Below are 23,134 nucleotides of genomic sequence, written 5' to 3' on the forward strand. Positions count from 1 at the left end.
CAGGCTGTTTTATAGTAATTGACAAGAAGAACATTAAGTTAAACAGAATTGCAAAACACCTACAATAGTAAAAACAATTTTGCAAAGGTAGAAAGAAAACTGAAGGACTTTCATTTCCTGATTTCTAAACCTACTTACGTAAAGATGAATATATAATACAGAAAAATCCTTATATTTACAACTAATTAAATATTCCCAAAGTAATTCAGTAGAGAAAGTACGACTATTATGCTATTGAGACAATTTGATCATTTAAATTAAATTAAATGCTCACTCTCATCAGTAAAGTATTATCAATGGAAACCCAAGTCACTGGTTGTTGTTGTGTTTTGTTGGTACTAGGGACTGAATCTAGGTCCTCACATATACTAGTCAAGTATTCTCCCATATCACTGAGGTAAATCCTCAAATTATAACTAATTTCTTTTACAGAAAACAAGAAAAAAGTCTGTGAGATTTTGTGTTTATCAAAGATTCCTTAGAGAAGATAAGCTCGAAAGAAAAAGATAAATTTGAAATCACCAACCTTCAAAATTTTGTACTCCAATCCTTAAGGAATGCTACATTTTTATATTTATTTAAAATTACATATAATACAGAAAACAATGTGTATACATATGCAGTTCAAATGAAGTTATATCACTTGAGCTGACAATGCTCCCCACAAGGGCCATAAGCTATCTTAAAAGTACCCCAATACCCAGCATGAAAAACCTTTTTTCAAGTTGTTGGTCAGCATAGTCCAAGAGACTCCCAGACAATACAGGTTATTGCTGTTGCCCTTGCTTGACTCCCAGAGGTTGAAGGTAATTCACTAATGCCAAAAGCATCGCACACTTTTGACACGGGACTCAAAAGATTCCAGCTGAATCTGACCTAAAACCATCTCCCTGAGGTCTAGCTCTCAGAGTACGAAAAGTAAGGGGCACAATCAGTAGTCTTACCCAGTTGTCATGGCTATGAGTCACAACAATGACCATCAAGGCAAGATATCCCTAAAGATGTAATAGTGGCATTTATATCTTGGTTGTAACCACCAACCATTTAATTGTACTTAGGGCTCATTCAACAGGAAGGAAATCATGCCTAATATAGGAAAATTAGCCAACTACCTGGGCCTAGTGAGGTCATGAATCTTAGAAGAACCTACTATTGCAGTAATAGCATAATTCCTAACTTCATTTTAAATACTTTCCTTATACCCATAGATAAATAAAGCTCTCACCTCTCATAAAAGAAACATTTCTTTGCAGTAGTAGACATTATTATAAAACATCATAACTGGCCAAAATGCAGGGATCAACTGGTGGTGTGGTGTTCAGTATCAATGGACACACCTACAAAATAACTACTACTGCACCAAGTAACATAGAAGAAGAGGGAGTGGAAAGATTGTAAATGTCTCCTAGAAATGACAGGGAAGCTATGTCCATGGTACCTCAACAATATGGCTGCCTAGCCAGGACCTGAACAATGACAACACCAATAAACAATCTGTCATAGAAGGGGGAAATATCATAAGACGTTACTCATAGACAGAGAGCTACAGGTAAATAACGACTGCTGAGACAGGGAGAATTAGTCTTCCCAAAGGATGAATCTCAGATGGTTATCCAATGCCAAGTGGTCAGCCCTGAAATCACATGCATACAAACAACACCGAACAGACTCAGCATGTTGTATTTATATATTTATATATGTAAAAATAATAATCAAAGAAAAAAGAAGCCATGAATTTAAGAGTTGGGAGGCACGGGAGGGGTTGAAGGAAGAAAAGCGAAGGGCAAATTAAATTTTAATTGAGTTTTTAATTTTTTAAAAAAGAAAATAAAAGTGCAACAACAGACCAGGGAACACTTATCTGACAAAATAATTCTTATCAGAAGACTGATAGCTCAATGGAAAAAAAATGAGTAAAATATATGATTCATCAAATAAGTTATACAAATGGCTAAACAACTCATGGAAAATGCTCAGTACTATCAGTTATAACAGAACTGTAAATTAAAGCTATGGTAGAATAGCACTTTAGACTCTCATGAATTCTTATATAAATGTAAAACAGATAATAATAAATGTTGGTGAATGTTTTAATTAGGGTTTCTGTTGCTGTGAAGAGACACCATGACTATGGCAATGCTTATAAAGGAAAGCATTTAATTTTGGTGGTTTGCTTACAGTTAAAAGGTCAGTCCATTATCATCATGGTGGAACATGGAGCGTGCAGGTAGACATGGTGGTAGAGAGATAGCTGAGTGTCCTACATCTTGGCTTGCTGGCAACAGAAGGTGGTCTGTCACACTGAGTGGTATCTTGAGCATATATGAGACCTCAAACCCCTCCTCCACAGTGACATACTTCCTCCAACAAAGCCAAACCTAATCCAACAAAGCCACACCTCCTAATACTGCCAGTCTCTTTGGGGGCCATTTTCTTTCAAACCACCACAGTGAGGAAGTGGAGAAACAAGAACCCTGAGGCAGCAGTGGTAGAAATAGAAATCAGTGCAGTTACTTTAGAACATGTTTTTGTGTTTCTCAAAAAGTTAAAATATCAATTATCTATACAACCCAGTAATTTCACTCTCAGGTATCTATCCAATAAAAATAAAATTGTACATCCACACCAAGATTAAGACACAAGCATTTATTCACAATAGTCCCCAACTGGAAATAGTTCAAATGATCATCAACTGGGGAACAGAATAACAATGTATAGCAACCCACCCAGAGAATTCTATTCAGCAATAGAAAGGAAAAGAATTAGAGAAGTATGTGTTTATCACTGATGTCTTAGAAAACAGTATGATAAATGAAAGAGGCCATATATAAGACCAATTTTACAAATATTCAGAAAAGGCAAACATACTATCAGAAATTAGAACAGGGGAGGTGTATCTTACTGGGGTTATGAAAATGTTCTACAGCCAAATTATAGAATGAGTGCATTGCTCAGTAAAGTTAGTGAAAAAAATTTCAATTGTACACTTCAAATCAATAATATTATGATCTGTAAAAATATCTCAAACAAGATTATTTCTAAATCTGAACATATGAACATAGATGAACCAGCAATTCTACTTCTAAGTAAATTGGCAACAGACATGTATGTATGTATGTACCCATTCACTTAAAAACTTGTATTAGAACATTCATAGCAATGGTATTTTTGTTTGTTTGTTTTTTTTGGGTTTCTTTGCAGCTGAAGATCGAACCCAAGGCCTTTTACTTGCTAGGCATGCACTCTACCACTGAGCTAAATCCCCAACCCAAGCAATGGTATTTGTAATAGTCTCATAACTTTATGGTGAATTTTTATAATTCGATGTTGGCTCAGCATCCATTTTGAATGTTTAACCTTCTTATACCTGAAGCAGAGATTAGTACTTCACCTTCCACATAACTTCCAGTTCTCCATGTCCTCCAAGTTCCTCAGTGTTGTGGTCCAGGTATCTATATTCCTGACATAGGCATAATCTACCCTTCACTCCATGCCCCTGAACAGATTGCTTTTATATGACATAGTGACAGCCTTCCTCCCACAGTGTAACCACTTGGAACTTGCTTTAAACCCATCAACTGGAATTCTCCATGGAAAACCTGTTTGGCTATTGTCCTGGACCCAAATAAGGACCACATCTTATAGGCCAATGTGCCTTACTCTGCAGGTTGAGCACATCATCCTTGCAATCAATGATACTCACCAGTACACATTTTATCTCAGGAACTTGTGAGTAATAAACTGTTGTGTTATTTTATGGTTTGGGTTCTGGTGCCTCTTCTCTGTCTCACCAGAATGACACATCCATATTTAACTTTAATCCAGTTAAGGTTCCCTTAGAGAGCGGCTATGCTGGCAGGAATGAACTGGTCAAACCAGAGCCATGGGTCATGTGCCAGGACAAATGAGTTTCCTGCAACTAAGACACCTAATCATAGGTTGGACAACTAGGCATTAAACTCTCTTCCTGGATAAAGAAGCAGGGCTGGAGACCATTCTGTGCAAGATTTTTCAATTGTAAAACTGTAGTTTTAGGGACAAATTTTATATTGCAAACTTAATAAGTATGACTTCTAAATACATTTTAAAAGTCTATTCTGACTCACATAGCATTGTTTTGGAAAGCTAGGAATAAACTGAGTACACAGTGTTTAGAATGTATTTAATTGGAAAAGTAAGTTGTAGAGTCACTAAAAAAAGAAATGTAACTGTTTAACCAAGCAGGATTCTTTCCCTATTTAAACATCTAAATAGAAAACAACAACAACAAATCATATTATGTTCAACATCCAGGCAAAGAAAAGAAAGTTGCCTTCAATATGGTAATTTGCTGAACTTTGCCCGAACCCTGTGTCCCAAAGAAACATTCATGATGATTGGAAGATCTCCTTGGCCTTTGTGTTCTGAAAAACAATTAATTTCAAAGAATCACCCCACCCTTCCATATAGGAGACATGCCCAACCTTCTTCATGACTCATATAAACCTCACAATGACTCCCTTGATTGTCTGCCTCTATAAAATCTCAAATTTACTTCTTCTTGTGAAATACCTCAACAATGAAAGTTTTCCCTGCTTCAATAGTGGAACAAAAGTATCCTTTTAATTATCCCGTGAATCCACCTTTAACAAAGGAATCGAAACAGTGTAGACACGCAGAACAACTTAATAGAGCAGAGTTCAAAGAAACATTTACAAGTATGCTGAAATGATTTTAACAAGGGTATCATGATCATTTAGTGGGGGGGAAGACGGTATTTTATGTTTATATCATTATCTACAAACAAAAGAATGAAGCTGGACCTGTTCCATACACCATCTACAAAAATGAACTAAAAATAGATTGATCTACATGACAGACACCCATATAACTCTAACAGAAAGAAGAAAATCCTTGGGAGGCTACAGTGGGAGGAAGACTGGGTGCTCAAAGCCAACATTTGGAAATGTAATTTTAAAATGACAATAAGATATGGTTTCATATCCTTTTCATTGGTTACCTACTAAAACAGAAAACAAGTAATGGACAACTTGAAACTTTGTACACTGGTGTGAAAATGTAAAATGAGGGTTAGAGAGATGAGTCAGTAATGAACAGAGGACCAGAGTTTGATTCCAAGCAACCACATAGTAGCTTACAATTGTCTATAATTCTAATTCTAGGGGTTCTGGCACCCTCTTCTGGCTTCCATGAGCACTGCATACTTACAGTTAACATATTAGGGGAAAACACTCACATACATCAAAGGAAATATGGCAGAGGTACTATGGAAAATTGTCTATGGTTTCTCAAAAGAAAAAAATCCTAAAAATAGAATTACCATAAGATTCAGCAATTCCATATCTGCTTATGTATTCAAAGAAATTAAAGTAGGATCTTGATGGGTTGGATATTTATACATCAATTTTTATATCACCATTATTCATAAGAGCTAAAAGGTTGAAACAAATGTCTACCAACAGGTGAATAAATAATCCGACTGTGGTGTATAAGAACAGTGCAATAAAAAGAGCTAAAATTTTAGATACACCGTACAATATAAGCAACTCTTCACAAGATTATACTAAGTAAAATAAGACAGTCATATGCAGACAGGAATTAAATGTTCCACTAATATAAGGTCCCCTGACTCTTAGGTAGTCAAATTGACAGATAGAAAGTAGACTGGCAGTGCCAGGAGTTAAGGGAGAGTAAAGATGGAAGGTTGTTACTTAATTATATATTAGCTGTACAATAATGTGGCTAATCTGGACAATTTTATTACACATGCTTTACTACAATTAAAAACAAAAAGCAAAAATTTTACAAAGTAAAAATAGATATCCCTCAATAGAGCCCTATTTAATTCTATGGAAAATTTAAATATACAAGCACAGCTAGATGATTTTATCTGTTGCCCATAAAACAGACCTATATTTTTTCAGAGATATTATGCTAAATTACTGGTAGCCTATGCATTATTTTCTCTCATCTCAAATTAAAATCTAAAGGGCTACTAAGTTCCAAGGACATGCATACTTGTGAAGTTGGGTGGAATTTTTCACTTAATAAATGAAAATGTTAAGAACTTCTGGACTAAAGCTACATTAAAATAAAAAGTTTTAAAGGCACCTCAGAGTGAAAAATGAAGAATAAGAACTGAAACTGAAGGCAGCCATACAATTTACCATGTTGAACAGTATGAGTGTGTGGCTTAATTCTCTGCATTAATTTGAATTAGTATTCCAGGAAATTCCTGCTAGTACGTGGAAGTTGCAAACAGCTTCATTTCAGAAACTTCCTGGAATCCATTTATCCGAACAACAAGCTATCAATAGCTTTCAACTAGATAAACAGTGACTTCTTAGAAGAATCGAAAACGAGGTTATCAAATGCATGCCTGCTCTTCCAAGTTCACCTCAAAGCTCTTGATATAATTTTAATATAAATTTGCATCATTCACTTTATCCAATTTTAAGTATGCAGATCCCAACAAAGACCTGCCAAAACCAGATCCCAAAAGCATTATAAATAGGCATCCCTAATCTTTGATTTCCCTTTCTAAGAGGTTACATGGACCAAGTGTTGTCATAGTAGTGGCTTTGAACTCTAAATAACAAACCTGGATTCATTTCATCAGCAGTCTATTTTAGTGGCTTTCAGAATCATTAAGTTATCAAGATGGAAATCTCATCATAAAACACTTCTGGGGCTTCACATTGCTAAATATCAAAGTCCTTACCCATGAGAACTAGATATAGTCCTACAGAACCTGACAGCAGATTGATTACCAGATAAAATATAGAATGAACAGTTAAGTTGAATTTTACATAAACAATGGCTTTTTTCTCACAAGTGTAAGTCTGTTTCTCGGGAATTTTAATTGAATTGAGAAACATATTTTTACTTGCAATGATCCTCCATCATTTTTTTTAGGAACATTACCCCACTTAAATTCTGAAAACAAACCTATGGAGTTCACAAAATCCCCCGACTAGAACCCAGATCAGAAGCCTAGTGGCTGGAGCCATTAAAGCAGGTAATTGCCCAAGGCAGGAAGTAATTCAACTGTCCACCTGAGTAGCTGGGAGGAACCCACAGACAACAGGTGTGTATCCATAATAGCGGATGCAACTTGAACACTACAATGAAGGAAAAATAGGACTGCACTAACAACTACTGTATCATAAAACCTCAGGACTGACTTGGAAAATATGTATTAGTTTTCTTCTGTAAGATGGTTCCTATTCTCAGGAGTGAACAACAAATACACAATGAATAGGCCCTATCCTGAGGACTAGATTCATGGAGAGACCTGGGGCAAGGGACTATATTGTTGGAGATTATTCGTTTAAGATATGTTACATTTGTTTATGCTGTGGAGCATTTGTTTTAATAATGCAAAGATGTGATGCATTCTTTATGTTGCATTTGTTTAACTCTGTGAAGCTCTGTTACTTTGACTATCTAAAACACTGATGATCTAATAAAGAGCTGAATGGCCAACAGCAAGACAGGAGAAAGGATAGGCAGGGCTGGCAAGCAGAGAGAATAAATAGAAGGGGAAGACCAGAAGAGGGGAATCAAGGAGCAAGAGAACAAGGAAAGGAGGATGCTAGGATCCAGCCACCCAGCCACCCAGTCAGTCATGTAGTACGAATTGAAAGTAAGATTATAGAAGTAGGAGAAAAATAAAAGCCCAGAGACAAAAGATAAATGGTATAATTTAAGAAAAACTGGCTAGAAACAAGCCAGGCTAAGGCTGGGCATTTATAATTAAGAATAAGCCTCCATGTGTGGTTTATTTGGGAGCTGGGTGGTGGGCCCCCCAAAGAGTAAAGAGTAAAAAAAACAAAACAACCAACAACACTACATGGAGACACCTAGGAAGGAAAAACTCTGAGTAGGACAAGAATGAAAGGGGGAAAGGGAAAGTAGGAGGGAATGGAAAAGAGAATGCATAGAAATATCTAAATAAAACAGGAAAGAGAAACTTCTAGATTTTTATTCAACCTCTTCTAAATCCAAAAGGGATAAGCAGTTAACATGCACAAGATAGGCAGAGATACCAGCACATGTATGTCATTGTAAAGCAGACTATATAATGAGCTAACCTAAGGGTCTCCTTGGTAGGACTGAAGTTAATCCTAAAAACAGAAATCTTGTCCTTAAAAGCTTTGATTCATTAGCATATGTGGAATTTTTAAGGATCATTCAAGTAATTTAATGCCAATAGTTTCTGGTGTCAAGCACAGTAACTGTTTAAACTGTTTGAGGATTTTCTAAGTATTTCAGAGAGTAATGGAGGGTATAATTGTCCAAAGTCATATTCCATTACATTAAAATCCTGCACATTGCAAATATGTATGAATGTGTGATTTGCAAGCCAGATTAAGAGATGGGCCCTTTCCTTGAGATGCTCATTGTGAACAGAACAGATGAACCCTGAAATAATTATATCACACCAGGAAATGCACAATAATAGAAACATAGCAAAGGACAGAATTGTTAATGAAAAAGAAGCGATAAACTGTTTTGTTTTAAATGAAGTTATGGGAGTAGCTATGGAGATAATTCAGCGGGTAATGCACTTGCTGTGCAAACATGAGAACCTGAATTTGGATCTCCAGCATCCATGTAAAATGGTAGGTATGGAAGTATCTGTCTCAAAACCAAGTGCTGGCCTTGGGGGCAGATATAGGCAGATCCCAGGAATTTCTAGCTAGTCAATTTAGCTAACATAGTATCCTCCAGGTTCCCTATGAGATCCAATCTCAATAATAATGGGGACGGAGAGACAGTTCAGTGGTTAAGAACAGGAGTTGTTCTTGCAGAGGATCTGGATTCAGTTCTCAGTACCCATATCAAGAAGCTCACAACTCCAGATCCAAGGGACCAGACAACCTTTTTCAGACTCCACAGGTACCCACATGTGTGTAGTATACATACATACACCCAGACACACATCATACATATACATAAAGTAAAAAATAAATAAATCTTAAATAAATAAGGTAGAGATCAAGATGTCTGAGGTCAATCTCTGGCCTCTACAAGCACATGCACCTGCAGACCCACCAGCACACATACACTCATACTGATACACTACACACACACACACACACACACACACACACACATACACAGAAAGTAAAGTGAGCGCTTTGGCTTCAGAGGCTACAGTGCTACTGAAGAACATAATACGCCATTCCAAATTGTGCAACTGAAAGCAATTAAGACAAGCAAGGAGACTGGAAAGGAAACTCAGTTATAGAGCACTTGTCTAGCAAGTGTGAAGCTCTGGGTTCAAATCCCAGCATCACATAAAAACAAATAAGCAAACAGAGACAACTAAACAGCAGCAGATGCAGCAAGGCCCTAAGACCTCTCCCCTCCTGCATTTCTAAAAGTAGGACATAGATTTACAGATAAAAGAATGCCACATCCACTAGAGAGAACCAAGGATAACCAATGACTGGCCACAACTTTAGACACTGGCAGCCAGAACACAGTGCCAGAGGAATGAAGAAGGTCTACTGACTGGCCTTGTCACAAACTGTTGCCCCTAATCTCAGAGTCCCTTCTTTCTGTCTTGTCATTTCTCTGTAAATTGTTGAAGATGCTACATAGGTTATAACTCAAAAATAACTCTTTGAGAACTACTCATTTCCTGGATGTCACTCCTTTATATATGAAATATACATGGGCATTAACTTCCATTTGTTTTGGGTTTTTTATTATTATAGGCATGCATTCCAAATAAGAACCTATGAACAGTTCGAGATAATTCTTTTTCTTCCCTTACAATATCGAAATGGGACTTTAGTAATTAACCGAGTTCCCAAAGAAGACAGATATGGAGGAATAACAAAACTGTCTGACTACACAGATAACGTATTTTTTCTTGTTCTAAGGTGGCATTGTTCCACTAGAGGAAAACCATAGCGTGCTGTAATAAGAATAAAACAGAAATCTGAATGAGGCTTGGAAGAATGAATCCTGAACTAAGCAGGAAATAATAGCTTACACTCACAAGAAAGCCACATGCACCAAGTGCTGGGATTACAGGCGTGCGCCACCTGGCTCTTTAGAGCTTTATATCAATACTGTTAAAGATTTCAAGTCAAGAAACGGGTTACTGATTTTTAAGAAACTTTATTTTCTCTAATTATTTATAATATTTTCTTTTCATTGTTGTTATTGCTATCTTTGGTTTGTGGGACAGGAAATTCTATGTAGTCCAAGCTGGGCTAGAAATATACATCACCATATATAATCAATATAACCAATACACCACCATGGCCAGTCCACCTATATGATTTTATAACCTGATTCTCACTAATACAGATCAACAGGATCCTATAACGGGGATAGCATTAATTTATTTTGAGAGGAAATGATATGATCATCTATGACCCATAAGTGTTGTTAGATTCTAAGCTCACTCTCGAGTGCTGCTCCTCACCATCACAAGATTCCAGGAATGCTCCTGTCTCCACTAGCCATTCTGCTACCGGTGCACTGGGATCACAGATGCTCCCTACCTTATCTGGCTTTTACGTGAGTTCCAGGGACCCAGACTCAGTTTCCCATGCTTGCATGGTAACTGCTTTACCACTGATCCCTCTCTATAGCCCCAAATGTGTGTTCTAGCCAGTAAGAACGAAAACACAAGAGAAGTCAAGACTTACTAGCAGGTCTAAACAAGCCAGGAGAGTATACTTTATGTCTGGTCTAACAAACTTACAAAAAAACTTGAATCAATAATTATCTACAAAAATAAAAACAAAACAACAAAAAAACCCTAAACACACAAACCAAAAAAAAAAAAAAAAACCCCACCTCAATGGTCCTTTATTCAGTGGAACTAAGACACTCAATAAGTCCTAAGAGTCAACATCCAATAAAGATGACAACACACACTTTTAAGAAGAAAACTGTAACCCATATCCAGGATAAATATCACTCAGGAGAGGAAAAAGTAAAGGTATGCCAAGACAGAACCCTGGGAAATGCCTTTGAAACTTTAAAAGGTAGGAGGAGGAAAAGGGATCCAGGAAGAGTTACCAACAACAAAAGAGTATCACACAACGTTAAAAGAATAAGTAGAGTATTGTATCACAGGAGTCAAGTAAGGAGACAGTTCCCAGAAAGAAGACAGTGTTCAACCAGGAGAACAAGTAAGATGGATTTGGCAAGCACACACATGATCATCATGGCCAGAGAAGTTCCAGCAGAGATGGTAGTAGAACTAGATTTCCTAGGGCCTGAGGAGTGGATGGGACGAGAGGTAATAGACATGTATTCAAGGCATGATGGTCTCTGACTCAAGTGTGCAAAATATTTGTCTGTTTCATCTCTGAAAACATTTTTTAATATTCTACAGGCCAGATATGGTGCTACTTGAGAGGTTGAGGCAGGATGATTGCTTGAGTCCAGGGGTTTGAGACTAGCCTGAGCAACAAAATGAGACTGCAACTCAAATTTAAAATATTTTTCTTCAGTCTTCCTGAGGAATGTGTTCTTTCCCTTTCAGTTTCATTTGTTTCTATATAAACCACTCCCAATTAAAAATATGTAAAATTGTTACCAAAAAAGGCATTAAGCAGCTTCTGAACCTGGATGTTGCTGCCCACTGTTCGGTACAACCCTTCTGTCTTGATCCCTAGGAAAAGCAAACCAGATCATCTTAGTTAGCATAGCTCCAGCTTTTATGTTCCCCAAGGCAGAGAAGGGAAGCCCTTGTACACTGGTTTCAGTTCACAGACAACAAAGAGGCCTCTCTCTCCCTTCTAGTTCTCTGGCCTTCCCCTGTTACAGAGGAACAGTCCTACCGTCCTAATTGTATCCAAAAATCATTCAGGACTCCATTTGATTGTACTTATCCCTTATTGGTCTGAAGGGAAGAGAACATACTCTTATAGTACAGCCAGGCATGATAGAACAATCTACCATGTTGGAAGGGAGCTAGTGATTAAAAGGGAAGGGAGGTGACATAAACCCCCTAAATCACTCTCAAGCAGTGATATAAAGGGAGAGAGAGTTGGAGTATGGATGATATGAAGCAAAAGTCCATTTTTGTATTGAGAAAGGCTGAAGCAAAGTTTCAAAGAAAACAGAGTGATTCATACACCACAGCTACCTGCATTCAAAATATCCTCAGAAGGATACAGACATTTGATTCATGAAGAAGCATGTTTATTTGACTTGTCCCTGAGTTTTGATGGTCCCATCAATTTTTAAATTGATAGTAAAATGATACTGTGGTAGAAGCTGGGCTCTTGGTCGTTTGAAAAGGAACTATCAGTGAACTGCAAGTTTCTGCTCTCTAAAAATGGAAAGCACAAATTATGCATGTACGTTTAGATGAGGAATGCTACGATGGTAGCCAGTTTGGAACTGGCTTAAATTTAGACAAATGTGTCCAGTATACAAGCTGTTGGAATACAGTTCAAAAATGGAGCTGTGCTGGAGCAAGTCTGAGTGCTTGTAAGAAAACTCCAAGAAAACAGGAGTGTTGTGACCTCAGTTTCTTCAAAAACACAGAAATGTCCTTGGATTATGTCTTTATGCCCCTCCCGTGTGTAGTGGATAGGAGTGAGTTTACTTCAGATTATTCATGACAACTGGATATTGTTATTTGTTTATAAACCTCTATGGAAAAACATGTTTTTGCCCTGTGTGGTTTGTTCTTGTGATTGTATACTTTACTAATGTGTCTTTTCTTAACCCTCAGAGTATAAATTGTCTGATGCTCTGAATAAAGTTAACTATTGCATGAGACTTTAGTCTGCCTCATTTTCAGGCTCCATTCTTCCAGGTCAAACCACCAATCAGATCAGTAAACACAAGATTTATAAAGAGTTGCCATCCTAAAGATGGATCCTGACTAACAGATAATGCCATTCTTCCTTTAGAGAACATTCCTTAGGATAAAAGCAGAGCAGCCAAATTCAACCATGTCAAGGTGATGGTTTCAATCTTACCTTTGGTCTCAATAAAATTGACGCACTTCCTAACGAACTTGAAACCCACTTCATTCAGCTCCACTGTTTTGAGGAAAGGGAAGGAGAGTTAGTTCATAGCATAGTAAGAAGTTCCTACACAACATTTAAGAGCCACAGGAAGAGACTAAGGTGAGAGTAGTGGTGGGCAAGTGCTCATCTCCACTCACCCTTAGATTAAATGATGCCATGCTCAGGGTAGGTTTGGACTTTCATAACACAAAATGTTTCTGTTTAGCCCTTTATATCACATCTACCCTAAACATGAGCAATATCAAATATGAAATGCTACTGTGGAAATGCACACAATTTTTATCATCTGTCTAGAACAAAGAAGAGATAATATATTCTCTGTATCCTCAGTACCATTCACACCATAAGTTTCAACAGAGTGACTTCCCGAATCCAATCAATACACAATTTCAAATCAGGGCTAGGTTTCATTTTGCACAGATTTGCATGAATGGTACATGTCACCAATACTAGCATTTACTGTCACTGGGACAGCTTTGCACTTATGTCAGGAGAGTATAAAATGGAATTACTTACTTTCTTCCTGTTTTGTTATAGGGCTGTGGTAGATCTACAAAAGAAGAGCAACCAAAAAGGCTCAGTTATTGTGAGTCACCACAGATAAGTAGGGCAAATGAGATTAAATTTCATTCCCTAGATAGACTATCAGAATCATTAGAGATGCCAGAGCTGTAACAACAAAGGAAAGGAGGTTAACCAGAGTTATCTTTGCCCAGATTCCTAGAAAACAGTCCCTGAGAACTGTCCTCGATGTTCACAGTCTGCGTAGCTGAAGCTGAAGCTGACTCACCTTAGACATTTACTCAGGTAAAGCTTAGGGTGTTTCTGGGGTGGATCAACACATAAAAAAGGAAGTGGTCTTCTCAAGGACACCCAGCTAATGGGCATTAATAGTAAAATAGCTAGCTGATGTTTCTCTTTGGAAAGACAAGAGTTCTTCCAGCCAAGCAGTGGTGATGTATACCTTTAATCCCAGCACTTGGAAGTCTGAGGCAGATGAATTTCTGTGAGTTCAAGGCTAGCCTGATCTACAGAGCATGTTCCAGGACAGCCAGGACTGTTACACAAAGAAACTCTGTCTAAAAGAGTTCTGAAGGAGATTGGTGAATGTCTCAGAGGCATCTTGAAGTATGCACTCTGATAACTATGTACAGGACCAGAATGGAGAGTTTGGCTTCTTTGAGACTTGTCTTGGTTATGCCCATATGCCATTAGTAGACTGGACATGACCTTTCTATTCTCTAAATTTCACGTTCTCATAAACACAATGATCAGGGTTGGAACAGATGTTCCTTCAAGCCCTGATCCTCTTGGACAGTTGAAGCAAAGGCATACACATCATGTGTATGTTCAGTGGATTTGGTGTTTAATGAAGCTGCAACAGTAGTGGGGTGAGGCTGAGGAAATTAAGCCCAGCCTCTCCTTTTTGAAAGGAAAAGTGCTGTATATGTCAGTGTTCTCATGAATATTTCAGTAAGAGGCATTTCTTCATTGTACAGCATTTGCTGCGATTTTTATAAGCCAGCATAGGGAAGTCAGTGGCAATCAAGCTGCCAAGGCTATATATTCAGAGGATCTATGCTTAGGAATCATTCTCCACAACAAGCCACTAATATCTTCTGATCTTCAAAAGCCTAAAGGTAGACCAAGTGTAGTGGACATATAAATGCCTTACTCCTAGCATCCCCCTAGAGAAACACCACAGGCATAGACAGGCCAAGCTTCAGGTTTTCAGAAAGTGAACCTCATTCTGCTTCTAGCTACAATAGATGCAATCTCAGAGATGGTTACTCCACTCTTCATTTTTCCACTTACATTTTATTTGTGTTAAGGGAGGGGTATGCATGTCACAGTACATGTGGTGCTCAGAAATCAACTTATGGAAGTCAGTTCTCTCCTTCTACCTTGTAGGGACTAGGTAACTGAACTTAGGAGGTCCCAGGCTTGATGGCAGGCACTTTTACCCACTAAGCTGTCTCACTGTCCCTCATTGTGCTTCTTTCCTCCACAGAGAATGGAGGACACAAAGAAAGAATGCATTTTCCCCAACAGGCAAGCTGTTCAGCTTTTCACTTGAGGAGAGTAAGGAGGTAAGGCTGGATCCAAAGACTGTAACAGTCCTGCAGTTGTCCTTTCAACCAGGGAGGACAATCCAGAACTAATACAGCATTCTGTTTGTAGGATGGTTTTCCCTCGATTGTTCAAAGTGATCCTGGGAGATACACAGAATAGAAATCATTTAAAAAATCATTTCTTTAACAAGAAGAAGAGAATTGGGGGACAGAGAGTAAAATAACTTGCTAAAGTCATCACCATGTAACAGCAAACCAGGCATTTGTAGTTCACACAAAGCTCATGTTATGCCATCTGCCACTAAAAGAAAACTACTATAAAGATGTTGAAGAGACAGTACTTTCCAATGATTTCTGCTTTTATTGTTGTAGATCTAGAACCATTTCTGACTCTTCTAAGGAATTTTTCTCTCTACCTGCCTAACAGTGAATTCTGAAAGAGAACCAGCTAAGTCTGTGGTACGAGAGAGGTTAGAAAAATCACTTTAAAGGAAAGCTAAATGGAGGCTTACTTACATCCATGACAATTATTTTCCATCCCACTATACGGACAAATTAATTTTATAATATGAAAAGGGATTACTTTTCATTCTTAAGAACTTGGGAATAGCTACAGAGTCTAATACTGCAGTAGGGAGCCTTGATGCCTTCTCTGGAGGCAATGACAGACAAGTACTAGGGAAGTCCTTTACCTCTAGAACTCAAGTTGGAGTAAACAAGACTTCAGGAAGTGACAGTTCATTCCTTCTAGCTCTTTAGATTTAGAATCTGAATAACCTATGGCCATTTCCCTACTGGAACCACTAGAGGGCACTCATACACTGACCTATGCTGCAGAGGTGAGAGAGAGAGAGAGAGAGAGAGAGAGAGAGAGAGAGAGAGAGAGACAGAGAGACAGAGAGACAGACAGAGAGACAGACAGAGAGACAGACAGAGAGTCAGAGACAGAGACAGAGAGACAGAGGGAGGAAGGGACAGAGAGAGGTAGAGAGAGGAAAAGAAAGGGAGAGAGAGGGAGAGATAGGGATAGAGAAGGAGAGGGAGGAGGGAGAGAGAGAGTCTAAGGTAACTTACAGGTTCTTTCCCATCCATGGCCTCCATCCATAGCCTTCTATTGGCTTCTGAAGGCGCCTGCAGAGTGATGGTTCCCGGTCTGTGTGGCAAAAAGAAAAGTTTAAATCAGAAATTTACCTGAGAGAATGGTATCTTGTGCTTCTTTCATAGTTTTTATATAATTTGAATTAGTGGATAGTCAATTGTACAAAATGATGGATTTTATTAGAACATTTTCATACATGCATGCAATGTATTTCACAAACCAGATTCTGAACATCTATAGTATAAGGCCTCTTGTGTGGTGGTATTGTGTTCCCCACAATATTGTGCACCCAGAAAACTTACCTGAGGTCAGAGAACACACAGCCACTAGATACAGTGCCACAAATGGTGGCTAGAAAATGGGAAGAGTAAGCCATAGCAGAAGTTGGGCGGTAGTGGTGCACGCCTTTAATCACTTTAAACACTTGGGAGGCAGAGCTAGCCGGAATTCTGTGTTAAAGGCCACTTTAGAAACAGCTAAGCATGGTGACCCACGCCTTTAATCCCAGAAACCCAACCTTTAATCCCATGGAGTGGGGGCGGAAAGAGAAAGGTATATAAGGCGTGAGGACCAGGAACTAAGTGAGTAAAGCAGGTAGTTAGTTAAGCATTTGGTTGGTTAAGCATTCAGGCTTTGGAGCAACACAGTTCAGCTGAGATTCATGTGGAGGAGGACTCAGAAGCTTCCAGCCTGAGGAAACAGGATCACCTGAGGAAGTAGCAAGGTGAGATAGCCGTGGCTTGTTCTGTGTCTCTGATCTTCCAGCATTCACCCCAATAACTGGCCTCAGGTTTGATTTTATTAATAAGAACTTTTAAGATTCCTGCTACACTCTTGTCTGTGGAAAACTGTTCCACAGTTTTTTAAATTCTATTTACTTGTTGGCCATCTACTATAGTCTGAAAATATAAATACATACCCACACACACCCTCCAAAAATTCCTATATGAAACGTAATCACCAATGAGACAATAATAATAAGTTGAGTCTTCAGGAAGTGACAAAACGCCTTTATAAAAAGGTTTGAAGAGGTGGGTCCATCCCCTTCTATCCCTTCTTCCATGTGAAAACAAGAAATGTATTCTTTCGGGGGATGAAGAAGCAAGGTACTATCTTGGAAACAAAGATTCCCAGACTCCAAACCTGCTAACCCTGTGATCTTGAACTTTTTTTGTTTGTTTGTTTTCGAGTCAGGGTTTCTCTGTATAGCCTAGGGCTCTCTAGGAAGATAGCTATCAGCCAGATTGCAAAGCCAAATGGAAGGAGAGCAAGCAAATGAACAGCAGACATGAAAAACAGACAGGCAGAGAAAGAGACACTCTGGAGGCATTCATCAAATCCAGCTGCCCCAGCAGTAATCTCACTTTTGACTGCACAGAAAGGCTGGGAGTATAAATGTACGACTCTCGAGGAAGCATTTGGAGATTCCTTAGTGCTACAAATAGTCAAAGTCACAGAATATTATTAAGGACAAAACAAGAGACTGGAAAAAAGGACTAAGTTCTAGTTCAGGCTCCCTCACATAGAATTCATTATGACCTTAGACAAATTGTCCAGTTGCCCATCTGGAACCAATAGGCAATGTATGGCACATATGTAGTAGAGATTCAAACACCTGGACTTGGCCCCCAGCTCTACAATTTAGTAGCTGCATTATTCAAGTTGGTTAACTTTTCTTTACTTCCTTTGTGAACTTGAGGTAGTAGTAACCTCTACTCTATATGATGAAAACTAAAGAAAATTACACTTAAAGGGCTGAGAACAGGGTCTGACAGGCTGGAGACACTTGGAAAGCAACATCCCTTGCTAAAATTATTGTTAAGACCCTCCAAACTCTTGTGTGATATGAGCCTATAATTTCAAGTATTGGAACAAACATTAATTTTTGTAATGCTATTTGATCTTTCTGAACTAGAAAAAAAATAGACTAAGAGACCTTTGCGTGGCACTCCAAAGTCAATGTGTGTGATACATGCCAGGAAGCCTGGCTCTTCTGAGACCAGATAGACAAGTGAGGGAAGTAGCTGCCACAGACATGACAAAGTCCCTCTTGCAGACAGATGTGTCAGCATGTTTTCATTATGATATTGACTATTCTAATCAATAACGACATAAGATAGCAAAGGAAATGGCTGTGGAAACCCACAGACCAGGGTTCTGCCTTGCTACAGAGTCAGTTAATATATTTGAGGCTTGGTGTCCTGACAGTAACCATGTTAGAAGAACAGCAGATGGCAATTGACTTCAGGGGATCAATCCACCAGGAAACAAAACCCTGATGGGTAAATCTCGGATAGGCAAGGCCCTAAAACCACAGAGTGTTTTTTGCTTCTGCTGTGCCTTCACATGTTTGCCGCGGCCATCTTTCTCTGGTATCTGGCATGGTGTGAATTGAATGGATGTGAGGAGAGCCTCACTGCCTGTAATGTAGTGTGTTTATCTCATGGAAATATCCCATTCTACTGGGCTTTTTTTTGGGGGGGAGGTTGTTGTTTTTGGTTTTTTGGGTTTTTTGGTTTTTGGGTTTTTTTTGTTTGTTTGGTTTTTGGTTTTTTGTTTTTTTTTGGTTTTTGGAGACAGGGTTTCTTGGTGTAGTTTTGGAGCCTGTCCTAGATCTCGCTCTTCAGACCTCTGCCTCCCAAGTGCTGGGATTAAAGGTGTGTGCCACCACTGCCCGGCTCTACTGGGCATTTTTACCTGTGGATTATTATGAAGATGATTTCTTTCTAAGCTATACTGTCTAATTGATAACAATGTTAGTTTAAATAGAATTTTGATGATAAAAAATAAAACAAGGAAGTGTCACACAGCTTGAACACATGAGTTTATACTGAGGAGCCATATAGACTGTGACTTAGGTTAATGATTAAGAAAAACAATTGAGTCCCAGTAGCCCAGCTAGCTTAAATTCTTTTAACTTTAATATTGGGAGGTGTATTCACAGGTTTTGGAGTGCATCATAGCTGAAACAAAGCTTTGAAAATAACTTAAAGTTAAATTAGGATGTTTATGTCAAATACTTTGAAGTTAAAAACCCAAGAAAACAATCTAAAGTTTTATAAAGGCACATAGTTGAGTGAGGAACTCTATAAGGTCAGGGAACAAGAACAAAGCAGCCCAATTATCATTGGCTGATATGCCTTTCTTGCGAGGATTGGTTAATGACCAAAGGTAATGATTAATTCCTTGTACCAATTTTTGTCCTCAATCTCCTGATATTAAAAAAAAAAACTATTGATGAGTGTGTATGCCCCCTAAAGATTTAAAGTAGAGCTGACTGTTTTTCATGTATAAAAGTTTAGGTTTGTGATTCCTTTAAGATTTCTTTTCAAGATAAGTAATAAAGTACTTGGCACTTTCTTTGTAACCACAAAATGCAGCCTGCCAGTAAAAGACCTGACTGAAAAGAATACCTTGCTTGCCTACACTGTTAATCTACAACAAGTTGCTTGGGTATGCATGTATGTAGGTTTTGAGGATAATTTGTTTTTCACCTGTAATACGTAAAATGTTTAATCATGTAAAGGATGTGGAAAACATGCTGATTTTTACTTGTATTCATTGTAATCATTCACTGAAAAATAGAATGTAACCATATTGTGATTTTTAACATTGCCTGAAAGGTTTTGCTGGGGTATATAAGCTGTAAGGGAAAGAATAGAGATAGAGTTAGAAGGAAAACATCATCAAGAATGAGTGAAGGAAATCACCAGAAAATAAAGAACAGAGAATACAGGAGAAGAATAAAGAAGGAAACCATCAAGAGAGTATGTGAGTGTCTTTTTCCCCTTACCCCCTCAGATAAAAAAGTCTAGTACACCAATTCTGTGGATTCCCTTACAGCCCTGCACTGTTGGAGGCTGGGCCCTTGGGCAGCAAAAGTGTTCTCATGTATAAAATGTGGTAAGAAGATTCAATAAGACAATGGTTTTTAAAGTGCAAATAATACAGTAATTAAAGTCACACATACATCATAACTTTAGTTCCTGGGTTCTACTCTAAAAGTTCCTTGGAATTATGGGAAAGAAAAACACATATCTAAGAATTAACAAATTTACTACCAACAATGAGCCAAGCATAGCACATTGTGCAAGAAATATAAAAATAAAGTGACCCAATCTGTCATCCAGGGCCAAAGGGTGATGGCTTTGAGTTAGGGATATTATTTACAGGTAGCTGGAAAATTTAAGGTAAAAATGGAATCAGCATGGAATCCGATGTGGAAAATTTAATCACTTTTAAGCACCTTGATGCTGAAGAACCAGAGATGTTACAGGTTTACACAGGGAAGTCAGAGCCCACAGCTGTTTGTCTCATCATACAGTGCCTGATGTTATTATAGGGAAAATGTGGTTACTTGTAGCAATATTTACTATCACAGTCCTTTTGACTGGGATCATCTATTTAAAAAAAAGTCATAAACCCATAAACCAAAATCACGAGGGTCCAAAAATATCCCAATTTTTGAATAGGGCAACAGTTACTTATTTCTAGATATAAAAAATGTCCTAACCTCTCAGTCTAACTGATCTTAGTGATATCAGTCCCTAGTGGTTATGATACTACAATTTATTAAGTTCCTTTCTAGCAATCTGATTATTTTACTAAATTCTTCTCTATCACCCAGTGCCTACTATATAGAAAAAAACAGATAAAAATAAATCACATAGCTTATTCATTGACTTTTGGACCAACTTCTTAACCACAAAGCATGCCTATCACCAAAACAATATCAAATGCTTTTATTTTAAATGGTAAAGGTATCTTTTGCTTATATATTATGATTTCCAATTTTGTGTTTTTAGGGGATTTCTGGTTTGCCAATGTGTGTGTTTCTGAGTCTATGTGTTTCTTGTGCTTTTTCTTAAGCTCTTTGTTTTTCTGTTAATTTGTTTGTTTTGTCCTATTCAAGTTTATTTTTTTTATTTTATCTATTTTTTTTTCTTTTTTTTTTTTAGATTCCTGTATGTTTTCTAATGAGAGAGCAGGAAAGGGTATAGACTTGGATGAGTGGGGAGATGGGAAAGATCTGGGATGAGCTGGGAGAGTGGGAATCATAACTATAATATATTGTAGGAAAAATACCCATTTTCAATGAAAAAAATGTAAGGTATAATTATCCTTCATTAAACTCTTCAGGTTCAGAGGAGAGAAAAAAAGGCATTGGAGAAAAATAATATAAGCATGCCCCAAATTTGCTAGCAATGGTTCTAATATTTGGGGTCAATAAATTATTCTAGTTTGCATACATATCATCAAAGTAGGAAAAGTTTGCATTGTATTACAATAGATATGAAAAAAATCCCCAATACCACCTCTACCCTTCACTCTTTAAAGTCTCCCTTTAAAATTGTGTCAGTCTACTTCCTAAGTTATACTAACAGCGTATTAAAAGGAACAAGCATGATTATTCTGTCAGTTTTGCACCATTTGAGAAAGAAAAAATTTTTGCATATATTACAGCAAATGAAATTCTAGGAAAGACTTTTTCTGTCCAGAGACAGTGAGGGAAAGAGGGTTGAGAGATATACAGAAAACAAAACCACAAGCAAACCAGCCCTGGACCTGGTGTAACAGGGAAACTTGTGAAGGGCAGACTGAGGGGCAGGACTACCACTGGCCTATATATAAATTGCTCATTTTCAGCAACAAGGAATAAGAGGAAAATACAAGACCCAGCCAAACTCATGGTGGTACACAGTGAGCCCATAAAGTCCAGCATCACAACTCACCTTTCATTAGTTTCTATATCAAAACAGAACCTCTTGTCAATCGACTCTGTCTTCCTTCTCACACAATATTTCAAAGTTAAGTCCACGGGTCCCTGGTAGGAGAAAAGCATTAACAGACACTTAGTAAAGATGCACAGTTGTTTCTTCTGTCTCCTGTAGTATCCTCAGGGTCACTTGGATGATGTCGACCAAGACAGTAGGAGCAATGTGTTGACTCACTGAGAAGCTTTACCTTCAAACCTTGCAATAACATGGTAGATGGCTTCTCACTCTAATAAGCATAAGTGGCCAAGACCAGGGGAAAATGCTCAGGGTGTTCTTTCCCAAGCACAGCAGATTAAATAGGAAGTCCAGTACACGTCTCTAAGGGCAGTGCAGGAGAAATGGATTGCCCAAATGGCATTAAGTATACAGAATAAAATTTCCATGAGGCTTCTGAGAAGGGAAGCTGAAACTGCATAAGCAGCTATCTGAAATCATCCTGAGAATGTGTGAGAAAAGTTGAGTATAGAAGCCTCCTACTGAATGTGGCAGTGCACACCTTCAGGATATCAAAAACCATAAAAACAGTCTCTCCAGAGGTAGGGAAAGAGTGGGGAAACAAGCAAATGTGCTTATTAATCAAAGCAACATTTTTATATTTGATATACATGGGGTAGTGGGGTTCATAATAGTCCTCTGGGAAAACAAATCTGCCAAACCCTTTGGTGGCCATAGACAAACTACATGATCCTCCATTGTTTGTTTTCCTCTCTGATCTCTGATCCAACGTGACACCGAAAGCGAGGTTAGGTTTAGTTAGCACTTAAAATGAACCACATACTACTATACACGGTATTCTTGATTACTTGCTTGTTTATTATCTTCTGCATTGGTTTTACACTAATTTCCCTCATGGCAGCGGCCCTTACATAGAGGGGAATCTGAGAAGAAAAATGGCTGATGGTCATGCAAGTTGGTAAGGTCAAAGTAGCATTCAACTAGAAAGCTTAAAATCTGGGGCATTGCCTTAGTTATGCCATTTACTAGCTTTGTGACTCTCAGAAATCAATTTCCCTCTCTAAGTCTTAACTTCACAATCCATTAAATAACACTAGCACTATTGGCTTACTGTCTCAAAATCAGAAACACTGCTTAAGCTCCAGGTCTGTACCTATGGCACTATGCCATCCAAAACAATATGATTCATTGGCCAATACCAATTTACTCAAAGTC

The 23,134-nt window shown here is 38.1% G+C and overlaps 1 protein-coding gene across 1 annotated transcript in view; it reads right to left on the reverse strand.

Moving 5' to 3' along the window:
- The window catches only part of Ophn1 (oligophrenin 1), a 317,225-nt gene that overhangs the window by 102,068 nt on the left and 192,023 nt on the right, over positions 1 to 23,134 (reverse strand). The window contains exons 11-15 of the mRNA XM_036174204.1: positions 21,920 to 22,011; positions 16,163 to 16,241; positions 13,533 to 13,566; positions 12,966 to 13,028; positions 11,570 to 11,644 (exon numbers count right to left, since the gene is read on the reverse strand). Coding sequence (XP_036030097.1) covers positions 11,570 to 11,644; positions 12,966 to 13,028; positions 13,533 to 13,566; positions 16,163 to 16,241; positions 21,920 to 22,011 — 343 coding nt within the window. The remainder of the gene's footprint in view (positions 1 to 11,569; positions 11,645 to 12,965; positions 13,029 to 13,532; positions 13,567 to 16,162; positions 16,242 to 21,919; positions 22,012 to 23,134) is intronic.

This window comes from Onychomys torridus, chromosome X, assembly GCF_903995425.1.
Source record: "Onychomys torridus chromosome X, mOncTor1.1, whole genome shotgun sequence".
Lineage (NCBI taxonomy): Eukaryota > Metazoa > Chordata > Mammalia > Rodentia > Cricetidae > Onychomys > Onychomys torridus.